The sequence below is a fragment of the Amblyomma maculatum genome, chromosome 9 (genome assembly GCF_055883805.1).
Source record: "Amblyomma maculatum isolate TAMU_Amacu chromosome 9, ASM5588380v1, whole genome shotgun sequence".
Classification (NCBI taxonomy): Eukaryota; Metazoa; Arthropoda; class Arachnida; order Ixodida; family Ixodidae; genus Amblyomma; species Amblyomma maculatum.
The window spans coordinates 751,694-765,855 of record NC_139352.1 but is presented as its reverse complement, the minus strand read 5'-3'; the positions used below and the strand labels follow the sequence as shown (position 1 = coordinate 765,855).

General features: G+C 46.5%; 1 protein-coding gene across 3 annotated transcripts in view; it reads right to left on the bottom strand.

The window, feature by feature from the left end:
* LOC146178078 (reticulocalbin-2) overlaps window positions 1-14,162 on the bottom strand; it is a 108,299-nt gene that overhangs the window by 26,372 nt on the left and 67,765 nt on the right. The window contains exons 1-3 of one of the 3 annotated variants that reach the window (XM_084577923.1): window positions 2,293-2,705; window positions 1,867-2,014; window positions 1,425-1,572 (exon numbers count right to left, since the gene is read on the bottom strand). In XM_084577923.1, coding sequence (XP_084434049.1) covers window positions 1,425-1,572; window positions 1,867-2,014; window positions 2,293-2,488 — 492 coding nt within the window. In that variant the 5' untranslated portion in view covers window positions 2,489-2,705. Of the gene's footprint in view, window positions 1-1,424; window positions 1,573-1,866; window positions 2,015-2,292; window positions 2,706-14,162 lie in introns of those variants that run through there. The other 2 variants (XM_084577924.1, XM_084577926.1) reach the window with 2 other exon arrangements.

Below are 14,162 nucleotides of genomic sequence, written 5' to 3'. Positions count from 1 at the left end.
TGATCATGTAAACCTTTTTACTTATGTATTTTGCATGTTCATTTTTCTTTGATCATGTAAATCTTTTTACTTATGTATTTTGCATGCTCATTTTTCTGTATTATGTATAATTATCGTAGTCAAATTATCTATAAACGTAACTAGTGCATCGTTTGTCAATGCTGCTGGGTGACTGGAGCTGAGTCAAGCTGCAATAAAAGCAGCTTTTACTCCTGTCACCCTTTTTCGCTGTACATAGTATGCGAAAATAAACTCATTGATTGATTGATTGATTGATTGATTGATTGATTGATTGATTGATTGATTGATTGATTGATTGATTGATTGAATTTACTTAGGACTAAACTTCTACTTCCGCTTTTGTCTCATGGCCCAATCATTTACCTCCTGCATTCTTACTACGACTATACCGCTTTCTTTTACAAATATGGGCCTCAATATGATTATTTCTGCTGGTCCTAAAAGAAGGCAAGGATAAACTCTACATCTATTAAACACAAAGAAATGCATATATTCCCCCCCCCCTCCAAAAAAAAACAACAAAACTTTGTACATAAGGGATAATATTAGAAAAGAAAAATGAAAACAGTGTTTCGAAACAAACATTGAGAAAGCCCCGCCGAGGTGGCGCAGTGGTTACGGCGCTCGACTACTGTTCCCAAGGACGCGGGATCGAATCCCGGCCTCGGCGGCCGCTTTTCGATGGAGGCGAAAAGCAAGGCGCCCGTGTGCTGTGCGATGTCAGTGCACGTTAAAGAACCCCAGGTGGTCTAAATTTCCGGAGTCCTCCACTACGGCGTCTCTCATAGCCTGAGTTGCTTTGGGACGTTAAACCCCACAAACCAACTAACCAAACATTGAGAAAAGTCTAATGAACTTTTTAAAATTGGAAACCGAAAGGTCCAATGCATGCTCCTAAGTCATGAAAAAAGAAAATTCGTTATGAGGAACCGAAAGGAACAACAGCTGTCTCATTTGCAGTATGCACCAGGGAAGGGATGAAGGTGTGAGTGCAAGAAGAAAGAGAGAAGCACTGCAGTGGAGGGTCCAAGAAAAATGATCACTGTAACGTGACATGACACCGCACACAGGTTTCTTTCATTTTTTCCTCCACAAAGGCGCCGCAGCCACGGCTATGTTTTGATCCCACGTCCTCAGACTCATGCGAAGTAGGAAATGGTTTTCTGCAATGCACTCTCATTGAATGTTAGGGGCTTTTGACATGATAAATAATTTAAGTTTATGCCGTGAACCTACATTGTTTTTGTGCTTAATATCACTCAGTTTGCATCAGCATCTGGCATAAATTTGCCTTTATGTCAGGCCAAATCATGCAGTCCGAACTTCCAGTGCTAAGAGCTGCAGCGGTTAAAGCAACCAGGTTTATATTACACAGAGCAGAAAGGATGCTTTGCGCCACTCACCCTCAAGTCGTTGTCTTCACTGTCGCTGTCTGAAATTTTTTGCGGGGAACCAAAGGCTTCGCTCACATGCTCATCCCAAGTTACTCTGCCATCACCATCCTTGTCTTCTTCTTCGAATCGCTCTTGTGCTTCCTCTTGAGTTAGTAACCTTTACAGTGCAAAAGACAAACACACATGAGCACACAGGAACTGTGAGAATTAAGTATGACAAGAGAAAGCTTGGACTCAAGAAGCTTAAGTCTCCAGATCGTCACAACTTTAGTCAGCGCATTATTCTCACGCTACTGGAACTATGGCATGTGCCATGCTGATGGAATGGTCCTGTCAATAAGACAGATTTGGGCTAACATGAGCGTCTACAGTAACGGCGAGTGTTACGCTAGGCTTTGGACGAATCCAGCGGGGAAAGTTTTCAAACTTTTCTAGTTTTCCAGCCACTCACTTGAAAGATCGCAGAATCCAGTCAATTAGCTCAAGTCTATCTACGAATCCATCTTTATCCTTGTCCATCTTGAGTGCCAGCTCTTTCAACCTCGCCTTGGCTTCTTCAGGGGGCAGCTGGTCGTACTCTTCAGCCGCATCTTTGCTACCTAAAATGAAAACGAGACATTTTACATCATACGGCTGTTACTCTTAAAAATACAAAAAAAAAAAAAAAAGCGAAGGCGGATCGGATCGGATAATAAAGAATCGGCTAGCATAACCATATCAAAATCTAGCGCTCGGTCAGATTTCGCAAGTCCACGGGTCTGCAAGGAAGAAATGACAGTAAGTGAGCACGCTAGCAATGGGTTTACGTAAGAATCGGTCGAGCATCGCGGACTGTTCAGAGATCGCATGTTTCGAACAAGCCTCCCACTTAGCTTACCCAAGATTGCTTCGTGATCAAAACTCGCGTCGTGGTCTTTAGCGTCGAGATGATCGTGACCACGGGATCCGATCGTTCCGTCTTGTACCCGCTCTTTGTTGAGCTCGTTGCGATGACTGTGGTCGTGACACGACACGTCGAACACGATAACCAAAACGTGGAACACCACCGCTATCCAAACCAAGCCCCTCGGCATCTCGCAGTGTGGTGTATTCTTACTTTTCTTACTAGATCGCCAATAACCAGCTGTTGACACCGACGACTCAGCACTACTTTCTAAATATTTCCTCAGTCCCGCCGGTCGCGCTTCTGCCACTTCTGCCACAGATCACATTCACAGGCCACAACAACAGCCGCCGACGCCGCGAGACAGCACAATAACATAATAACGTGCTCTTCAATCCATGCCACTTTCTTTTGCTTTTTTTTTTTTTTTTTTTTTTTTTTTTTTTTTAGCAACCGCAGCGCCATAGTGGAACTGGAACACACTGCTTAATTCGGCGCGTCTTTCAAATCCTTTACCGAAATGAAAAGCTAAACTGAGCGGTAATCCATAGCTCAAAAATAATAACGTTCAGCTGCTGTACAGAAGTGTCTGATGAGAGGCTAGTTGGTAAGGCATTCTGAAGACATAAAACTACTGTCTGCTGTACAGGCCTTCATTCAAGCCGGAACCGAGCTCGCTCAACGAGACTAACCTGCCAAATTTGATATTTTTTCTTTACATATTTGGATTACACTTCGGTTCAAGGGCATCATACGTACAGAGTTGGTCAGAAAAAAATGTATGAAATGCAGCCATGAATGATTCCTGGTTGCATAATATTAGCTAAAGGTGGTTTTTGTTGCATTCCTAGTTGTCTCTGAGGCACTACGGAGAAGCGAATAACAGTGGAGGTGAGCAATATCCTTGAAGGCGATTCCAGTTATGTGAAGTGAGCGTAATGGACAAGTAAAGAAAATTTCTGGTGTGATAGAATAAATAATGGCAACTTTTTCTTCTGAACGATCAGTGCGCGAAGAAATATACAATGCGGGAATGAGAACGTCATCATGAAAAAAAGTTAAATAAGTTAAATTGGTTCACAGGAAGGGAAAGGCGCAGTAACTGTCACACTTGCTCTGTGGACACCCGCACCGCGCCGTAAGGGAAGGGAGGAAGGTGGGAATTAAAGTGGAAAGAGAGAAAGAGGAGCCGTAGTGGAGGGCTACGGAGTAATTTCGACCACCTGGGGATCTTTAACGTGCGCTGACATCGCACAGCACACGACGCCTCTTCGTTTCGCCTCCATCGAAACGCAGCCGCCGTGGTCGGGTTCGAACCCGGGAACTCCGGCACAGTAGTCGGGCGTCTTACCACTGCACCACCCCGGCGGGGCAATGAAAAAAAGGACTGTAAACGTTTTCTGAAATAACCAGTCGAGAACATTTGCAACGGCCGGGAGGCGAGATGTTCGCGTAAGTAGCCGGGAGTTTTTCATTGAAATTACACTAGACATGCGATTTTACGAAGAATGACACAAGCAGAGATATATTTAGAACTAATTCGAAACTAGTATAAGGACAAGGACGCATTTGCAATTGCGGTGGTGGACGGGCGGGGACGCTTGATCCCCTCCGGATCAGTCAAAACCCGCTCCCCAGAAGCTGCAGAGGAAGCGGCGATAGCACTAGCTATTACTAGTAGTAATGCTGACTTGATCTTCAGCGATTCAAAAACCGCCATCCGAAATTTGGCGAGGGGCAGAATATCTGTCACAGCGGCGCGATTGCTGAATCGGGCCACGGGGCGAGAGACTACGGAGGCGGAAATTGTCTGTGTACCTGCACACTCTGGGAACCCTGGGAACGAGACGGCTCACATGAATGCTCGAGGTATGGTGAACTAGATCTAGTTCACTATAGGTCGAGGTTTCGTCAGCCGAGTATGTGAGCCGGACGTTCCGGGAAGGTCCACGAGAGATGGGCTAGTATCCTTTCATGACATTACTAATCATTTCAAACTTGAGCGGAGGATTTACCCACCCCCGGACAAGCAATTGGTGAAGGCACAGGAATGCGTCTGGCGACGATTGCAGACTAGATGTTTCTTCAACCCATACGTGTAAAGCAAAATCTACCCGGACATTCAGCCGGAGTGCAAATGGTGTCAGGAATTGGCAACCTATGACCACACGTTATGGAGCTGCAGCATAGCACCGCCACCGGCGGATATTATGCGTGATCCTTCCCTCGAGCAGTGGGAGGCCGTGTTGGCCAGCTCAGACCCGGTCGTCCAGACCAGGGCCGTGGAGCGGGCCACCCAGGTCGCCGTCATCCATGGGTTGATGGCCATCTAACACGGAATCGTCCACACATGCTCTCTGACGAAAATAGTTTTTCCATCCATCCATCCTTCTCTACTTTCCCTCCTGTCCGCTTTCCACTTTCACTCCCCTCTTCCTCCCTTCCCTTACGGCGCGGTTGAGGTGTCCACAGAAAACAAGTGACACAGTTACCTAGCCTTTCTCTTCCTATAAATCAATCAATCAGGCAGTGAACGACGGCTGTTGTTGCGGCGCGCGTTCCCTGTTCCTTTTCTTTCTTATATATTTTCTCTTCTGTTTGCATCTTTCCACTTTCACTCCCATCTTCCTCCCTTCCCTTACGGCGCGGTTGCGGTGTCCACAGAAAACAAGTGACACAGTTACCGAGCCTTTCTCTTCCTATAAATCAATCAATCAGGCAGTGAACGACGGCTGTTGTTGCGGCGCGCGTTCCCTGTTCCTTTTCTTTCTTATATATTTTCTCTTCTGTTTGCATCTTTCCACTTTCACTCCCATCTTCCTCCCTTCCCTTACGGCGCGGTTGCGGTGTCCACAGAAAAACAAGTGAGACAGTTACCGCGCCTTTCCCTTCCTATAAATAAATCAATCAATCACGAGGCAGCGGAGGTGCGCCCCGCCCGGGTGGTGCAGAGGTAAGACGCCCGACTACTGTGTCGGAGTACCCGGGTTCGAACCCGACCTAGGCGACTGCGTTTCGATGGAGGCGAAACGAAGAGGCGTCGTGTGCTGTGCGATGTCAGCGCACGTTAAAGATCCCCAGGTGGCCGAAATTACTCTGAAGCCCTCCACTACGGCTCATCTTACTTTCCTCTTTCACTCCCAACTTCATCCCTTCCCCTACGGCGCGGTTTAGGTGTCCACATTAAACAAGTGAGACAGTTACCGCGCCTTTCTTTTCCTATAAATCAATTAGGCAGCGGAGGTGACTCAGCTACAGAGCCAGTAGCAGGCCCGTGCATTTTCTTTTCCTTCTTCCTACAGCCACAACAGGCAGCGGAGGTGGGGAGAAATGAGGAGGTGGTGAAGGGTGGCAGTTCCTGGCCCTCCGGGGCTGGGACGGTAGGTCAACGCCGCTTGCGGCGGGGCCTAGCCAGCCACCAAATTTTTATCTATTGTAGGCCGTCATTGCACCCGCCACCGCTTAGGTGGTGGCACGGTGCAAGAATATTCTTCCACCGTGGGTGGTGGACGACGGCTGTTGCGGCGTGCTCTTTCTCTCCCTCTTCTTTTCTTTACTTTATCTCTCCTGTCCGCAGATTTATTTATAGGAAAGGAAAGGCGCGGTGTGAGACAGTTACCGCGCCTTTCCTTTCCTATAAATAAATCAGAGGCAGCGGTAATTTCGACTACCTGGGGATCTTTAACGTGCGCTGACATCGCACAGCAAACGAAGAGGCGTCGTGTGCTGTGCGATGTCAGCGCACGTTAAAGATCCCCAGGTGGTCAAAATTACTCCGTAGCCCTCCACTACGGCTCCACTTTCTCCCTTTCCACTTTCACTCCCATCTTCCTCCCTTCCCTTACGGCGCGGTTGTGGTGTCCACAGAAATCAAGTGAGACAGTTACCGCGCCTTTCCCTTCCTATAAATAAATCAGTTTTTTTTTTAATCAGGCAGCGGTGGCTCAGCTACAGAGCCAGTAGCAAGCCCGTGCATTTTCTTTTCCTTCTTCCTACAGCCACAACAGGCAGCAGAGGTGGCTCAGCTACAGAGCCAATTGCAGGACCATGCATTTTCTTTTCCTTCTTCCTATACAGCCACAACTACGCGAAGCTCGACTCTGACCCTTGTAAGCTTTTCGCTTCAATGAACGTTTCACCACCACCACCACCCACGATGGGGCTGGGAGAGGCAGGTCAAAGCCGCTTGCGGCGGGGGCTGGCCTGCCACCGAATTTTTGTTTGTTGTGGGCCGTTATTGCACCCGCCACCGCTCTGGTGGTGGTTGACGGATGTTGCGGCGCGCGCCTCCATCGGCGGCTGCGTTTCGATGGAGGCGAAACGAAGAGGCGTCCGTATGCTGTGCGACGTCAGCGCACGTTAAAGATCCCCAGGTGGTCGAAATTACTCCGTAGCCCTCCACTACGGCTCCTCTTTCTCTCTTTCCACTTTCGCTCCCACGTTCCTCCCTTCTTTTACGGCGCGGTTGAAGTGTCCACAGAAAACAAGTGAGACAGTTACTGCGCCTTTCCTTTCCTATAAATCAATCTGTCTTTATTTCCCTTCCTTTTCTTTCTCTATTTTCTCTTCTGTCTGCACGAGGCAGCGGAGGTGGCTCAGCTACAGAGCCAGTAGCACGCCCGTGCATTTTCTTTTCCTTCTTCCTACAGCCACAACCACCACCACCACCCGGGTTCGATCCCGACCGCCGGCGGCTGCGTTTCGATGGAGGCGAAACTGAGAGGCGTCCGTGTGCTATGCGATGTCAGCGCACGTTAAAGATCCCCAGGTAGTCGAAATTTCTCCGTAGCCCTCCACTGCGGCTCTTCTTTCCACTCTCATTTCCACCTCCTTCCCTTCCCTTACGGAGCGTTTCAGGTGTCCACAGAACAAGTGTGACAGGGAGAGAGAGAGAGCGAGAGAGAGAAACTTTATTTGTCCAAAAGAGTGACTATCCAGCTATCCAGTGCTTAGACCCGGAAGGTGGGACAGTCGCCTTAGTTGCAGGCCGGTAGTTCTTAGACCCCGATGGCATCTCCGACCAGCCGAACGATTTCTCTTTGGGCTCTTGGGTCTGAGCTTCGCAGAAGGGTCTCCCAGGTGTCCTAAGTTATATTTTTAGCCTTGCCTGGTGACTTCGCGCATTCCCATATTATGCGATCTAGTGACCTCCTTTCCTTATATAATGAGCATAGGTCTGATCGTATTTCCGGCCATATATGATTGACTAGAACTGGGTTCGGGTATGTATTTGTCTGTAGCTTTCTCCATGCTAATGCTTCCTCTTTGCCTAACGTGGGGTCTTGTGGTGGTAGGACCCTCTTGCTCAGTCCGCAGTGCGTTATTTCGCTATAGTTAATCAGGTCCTAGCTCTTGTCTGCCTCACTCCGGTGGCACTCCTCCAGCCCGATGTGTGAGATCTCGGGCTAGTTTGGGATGCCGCCTCGTTTCCTGGAACGCCTGCGTGGGCTGAAGTACAAACAAGAGTGACGTCTCTTTCTATTGGCTTTTGGTCGAGGATTCTACCCTTGGCCGTCGCTATGACTCCTGCGGTGTAGCTCTCGATTGTGCTTTTGCTGTCATTGACTATGCATTTTGCCTTGGTCTGAGCAAGAGCCAGTGCTATTGCAGCCTCTTCCACTGTCTGTATTGGTCTTGTTTTTACAGAGATTGCTGTAATCATGCATTTCTCTCTTGTCATTGACTACGACTGCATTCATTTTTGCTTTGCCGCAGTATGCAGCGTCTACATATGCAATGCTACCTGGATTTTCTGTCTCGAATCTCCATGTCTGTAATTCTGCCCTTTTCTCTCGTCTTTGCTTGTTATATTCAGGGTGCATGTTCTTTGGTAATGGGAGGATATGGATCCATTTCCGGTCCTCCCCTTTCATTTCCTGTCTTGTCCCAGTATTCCTTCGGTTGTATACCCATTTACGTTCCTTCCACCCTTAGTTTTCTCTAGCCTTCTTTGTTATAGCTATAGTATTGCCTCAATAATTTCATCTAATGTGTTGAGTATTCTCAGCATCGTTAGCCTGTCCGTGGAGGTACTTGTCGGGAGATGTAGTGCTCTTTTAATGCATTTTTTTTATCATGCTATCGATCCTATCTTTTTCTTCCCTCTTCAGGTGTAAGTATGGCATGGCATACCCGACCCTGCTTAAGCTTGTATGACCCTTAATAGGTTACTTTCCTTAAGCCCTCCTTTTTTATTCGCTATTCTCCTTATAAAGTTTGTTGTTTGTATGACCTGTCCTTCCAGTTTCTTTATCATTTCTCTGTTGTATCCGTTTGTTTGGAGGACCATTCCTAGCACCCTCATTTGCTCGACTTTCGGGACCGCTTGTCCCTCCACTTCTATTTTGACGTCCGCTTGTTCTTTTGGCCTTAGGTATTTCAGATTGTATATAAACAACTCCTATTTTTCTGAAGAACATTTCATATTCCCCTCTCTTTTGCATATTGTGCTGTTGTCTGCTGCCTCTTGCAATTTGTGCTCGATTTCAGCATCGCTACCTTTGTCAAAATGGTTATGTCATCCGCATATAGGATGAATTTTGTCTATTTTTCTTAACTTTTCTGGGAGTCCACGCATGGCTATGTTGAAAAGTGTGGGATAGCACCGCTCCTTCTGGTGTGCCCCTGCTCCACAGTTCGAATATCTGAGATTCTATTCTCTGGTACCTTACTTTTGCTTTTCTGTCTGTTATAAAGTTTCTTATATATTCATACATCCTTTCCCCTATGTTTAGTTCCGTGAATCCCTGTAGAATAGCATCATGTTTTACACTGTCAAATGCCTTCCTCAGGTCCAATCCTAAGATAACTTTACCATATTTTCATCTTGATTTTTCTATATCATGGTGTAGCCGGAGCATAATATCTTGCGTACTATAGATGTTGCCTGAACCCTATGACCTCCCGGGGCCATAGCTCATTCTCCTCCATATATCTGGTCAGTCTTGTCTGAATCACATGTTCGAAAAGATTACCTACACATGATGTGAGTGATATTGGTCTCAAATTATCTACCGTAGGAGGTTTTCCTGGTTTGGGTATTAGCACTATCTAAGCAAACTTCTATTGCTCTTGGATTTCCCCCGTTTCCCAGCATCTCTGCAGGAAATTAGCTCCACTATTGAGTCGTTATCCAAGTTCCTTAGCATCTAGTTTGTAATCCCATCCGGCCCTGTGAGGACGATTTCGTCTTTAGTCTATAGATTTCTGCCACCATTTCAGCTACCGTTATGGGAGCGTCTAGTCGCTGGTTTGGTGTCCTTTGTAGTTTTCTAATTTATCTTTCCTTACTTCTCCAATTTATTTGTCTTTAAGTTCTTTGAGAAAGTCATCATCACTGCCTCCATGATGGTGCCCAACCTTTAGTAACCTATGCAAGCATAAATATCGACTAAAATAAACAACAACTGGGGAGACAGATGCAATCAAATCGAAAACGAAATGGGTATGGCTAAGACATGGAGCATAATGCGACACCTGCTAGACCCAGAGAAAACTAAAGCGCCTGTGACAGATACGGCGTCTTTCCTTTCTTCTGAACCAATTATTATTATTTTTATTAACACCCTGGGTTTGACAATTTAGTAGAGGAGTTTTGCCGCATGCGTTCTCTTTGCAAACATTTATACAAGCGGGACCACAACTCTTATCTTGAGTCTTTAGAGAGGATGCCTCAAATCGTCCTAGTCAGTTCTGGCGATGCGTTCGCAAGCGTTCCACTAAATCAGATTCGAGTATCAGCTTAGTCGACTCTCAGGGGTCGGAAATTCGTGATGTTGCCGACAGTTTTGCCCAACATTTTTCCTCCGTTTACAAACATCCACATTGTGATTCCGTTTGCCTCCCATCTGGTGCACCATCTAATGCCGTTCTCTTTGACGAGGAGGTGATAACTGTGAGTCTTAAGCGTCTGAGACCATCTTTGTCTCCTGGACCTGATGGTATTCCAGCCGCCATAATAAAAGCCTTCAGTTGTATTTTTGTACCAGTATTGACTTCCACATTTAATAACTGTTTAAAAAATGCTGCCTTTCCTCGCGTGTGTCAAATGGCACGCGTGTTTCCTGTCTTCAAGTCAGGAAACGAATCTGATGTTTACAATTATCGTCCGATTTCTCTTCCATGTGCAACCTCTAAGCTTTTCGAATTAGCTTTGCACAACATACTTTCCTTCCATATCAAACATGTAATATAGTACCGAATCAACATGGCTTCCTATCGGGTCGCTCTACTACTTCTACCAACCTAGTCACGTTTATGACGTATGCCTCTGCAGCAGTCTTTCAGAGAGGTCAGGTTGACACTGTGTACTGTGATATGAGCAAAGCTTTCGACGTTGTTACTCACTCACTACTTCTTGAAAAGCTTCTACTCTCTGCATCAAAGCCTCACTCATAGCCCTCCTACGAAACTATCTCCTTGATCGCTCCTGCTTTGTCAGTGTCAATGGACAGACCTCCTTCGTTTACCCTGCAACCAGTGGAGTTCCTCAAGGTTCTGTATTAGGCCCGCTTCTCTTCTCCATACGTTTTTATTATTGATGTTTCCTCGGCGATCAAGGAACTCCTCGTTTCTTCTTTATGCTGATGATATAAACATATTCAAGGTAATACATTCTTTTCAAGATTGCGAGTTGTTGCAATCGGACATGCCTTTTCTGATTGGTGTGTGAAGAATCAACTTACCCTCAATTCTTCCAAAACTAGGGTTGTCTCATTTACTCGTAAAACACACAGCTTTCTCTACCATTATTCTGCGAATTCTGTGCTGTTGGACAGGGTTGATGAAATTAATGACCAATTGGTGTACTTTTTGACCGCACCCTCAGCTTCTCCTCTCATACTAAACGCATTGTTCAGCGGGCTATGCGGACACTCAGATTTGTTTGCAGACTTTCGAGAGAGTTTCGTACTCCACTCCTGTTCTTAAAACTGTATACCTGTCCATATGATTGCCGCTCTTGGAGTATGCGTCGGCTGTTTGGAATGGCACTTGCAAATCGAACTTGGACAAGGTTGACAGAGTACAAAAAGCTTTTTTGCGAATATTTCGATATCGCTTTCCTTGCGCAACTTTAGGAGCACCCAACTGAATCTTCAGTCTTTTCACTGCCATCGTGTCAGAGTTGATATCATTTTTCTGTACAAACTCCTTCATGGCCACATTATGTGCCCTAAGCTATCAGAGTACATCCCACTGCGTGTTCCGCGAAAGAGCTTGAGGAAATTCAGACCATTTCAAGTTTCTCCGTCTCTTCATTCCCATTCCCCTCTGGACAGAATGCAGCGGTTATTTAACTTTTTTTGTCCTCACCTTGACATCTTCCAAAACTTGCTCTGTTCATTTATATTGGATGTTCATAGTGTTGTATTGTAAATCGTGTGGGCTGTAACGAAGTTCCGCCCTTACTTATACGGCCACTCCTTCGAGGTAGTTACAGATCATCACGCTCTCTGCTGGCTCGCGTCTCTCAAGGATCTGTCTGGCCGTCTCGGGCGCTGGGCTCTCAGGCTTCAGGAATACGACATCCGTGTAGTGTACCGCTCTGGCCGCAAGCACTCTGACACCGACGCTCTTTCTCGGTCACCGGTGCGCTCGCCTAACTCATTGTCCCCTCCTCAAGCATTCTTGTCAGCACTCACCATTGAGGATATGCCTTTCGAGCAACGACAAGATCTTTGGGTTTCTAACCTGCTGGATATCCTTGGCACTACTTCCGCGGCTACGCATCCTCGGGCACTCCGCCGACAGGCCTCCCATTTCGCCATTCGGGACGGCCTTCTCTACCGCAGGAACTACAACTCAGACGGCAGAACGTGGCTTCTTGTCATTCCGCGCCACCTCCGCTCCGAGGTTTGTGCCCACCATCACATTGACCCTCAAAGCGCTCATGCCGGCGTCCTCAAAACCTATGATCGAATTCGTCAGAGGTACTACTGGCGGGGAATGTAAAATTTCGTACGGCGCTACATTTGCTCTTGTACCACCTGTCAACAACGCAAGATTCCTCGCCACCCCGCTGGCCCTCTCCAGCCTTTACCGTGTCCAGCTCGCCCGTTTGATCGCGTGGGAATCGACCTTTATGGTCCGCTACCATGCACTGCCGCTGGTAATCGATGGGTCATCGTCGCAGTCGATCACCTGACCCGTTACGCCAAGACTGCTGCACTTTCCGCGGCGACAGCCCGAGAGGTAGCCCATTTTCTTCTGCACCACTTCATTCTTCGACACGGCGCCCCTCGCGAGCTACTGAGTGACAGAGGTCGTGTCTTTCTTTCCGAAGTAGTTCAAGAGCTCCTGTCGTCTTGCAAATCGATACATCGGGCTACAACCGCGTATCACCCGCAAACAAACGGCCTCACGGAGCGCTTCAACCGTACGCTTGGGGACATGCTCGCAATGTATGTTACATCTGAATCGGGAAGCTCCAACTGGGACCAGGTACTGCCATTCGTAACGTTCGCGTACAACACTGCCACCCAAGCAACAACTGGGTTTTCGCCCTTCTTTCTCTTATATGGCCGTGAACCATCTTGTACTCTGGACACAATTTTGCCATACCATCCAGATGCCTCTGAGTACAGTGCTTTGTCAGATATTGCACAGAAGGCCGAGGAATGCCGTCAGCTAGCTCGCACGTTTACCTCCAACACTCAAGGCTATCGCAAAGATCAGCATGATACCGATACTCCTGCTCCCACGTTCCTGGCCGACAGCTTCGTTTGGCTATGCGTTCCTGCCACCAACAAACTAGACACCAAATACCACGGACCTTATCGCGTCTTGGAACGCACATCCCCTGTGAACTACGTCATCGAGCCAGTCACCCCTTCTTCCGACCACCGCCGTCGTGGCCGCGAGGTTGTCCACGTTAGCCGCCTCAAGCCATATTACAACCCTCTGGTCGTCTCTTCTCCCTGAGTCGCCAGGATGGCGACTTCTTCACGCGGGGGAAATGTAAAGAAGACAAAGAACAGAAAAACGCTGCGGCATCGCCATCACCATCGCTTGTCTCCGGCGCCCATCTCGCTCGCGCTGAAGGTGTGCCCTGCGGCTGGTAATTCGACCCTGCTGTGCCCGAAGTACTGCCAGTGCTAGACGTTCCAGCCAACCATTAAATCCACATTTCAAGTACTTTATCACATATAACTCCCCCTTTCTAGTCTAAAATATTATATTGACTTCACTTTTTGCTTTTTCTGCTGTTAAATGGTGTCTGTATCTTGAACTACTTTTTATCTGTTTCTTAATTATATTTTAACTTTAGACTTCATAGCTTCATATACGAATCTTACTGTCCCGCATTCAATTCTATTTCTTTATTGTATTTTCCTGTATTTCTAGCCTGTGTTTTAAGTACCACGCACTTGTTGCGCCTGGAATGGTTGTTTATTTTATATATATTTCTAATTACTTTAATAAATGTTAGTTATTTGTTTTTTTTCTCTCTATCTTTTTTTTTTTCCTTTCGTGATGTGCTTAACAATTCTCTCGATGTGTATATAAGACATGCTACTCATTGATTTCTTCATTTTCCTGACACCTTTCATCTCAGTTTCATTTCATGTGTTATTTCTTCTCTTGTGTGCATTTTCATTTTTTTTCAATTTTTTTTTGTGCTGCAGCACGAAGACCACATGGTTGTTCCTGCGCACATTAAATAAAGATTGATTATTATTATTATTATTATTATTATTATTATTATTATTATTATTATTATTATTATTATTATTATTATTATTATTATTATTATTATTATTATTATTATTCAAAATTGGTTCACAGGAATGGAAGGGCGCGGTATCTGTCACACTTGTTTCTGTGGACACCTGAAGTCTATTTGTGCTATATACCATCGAGTCCAC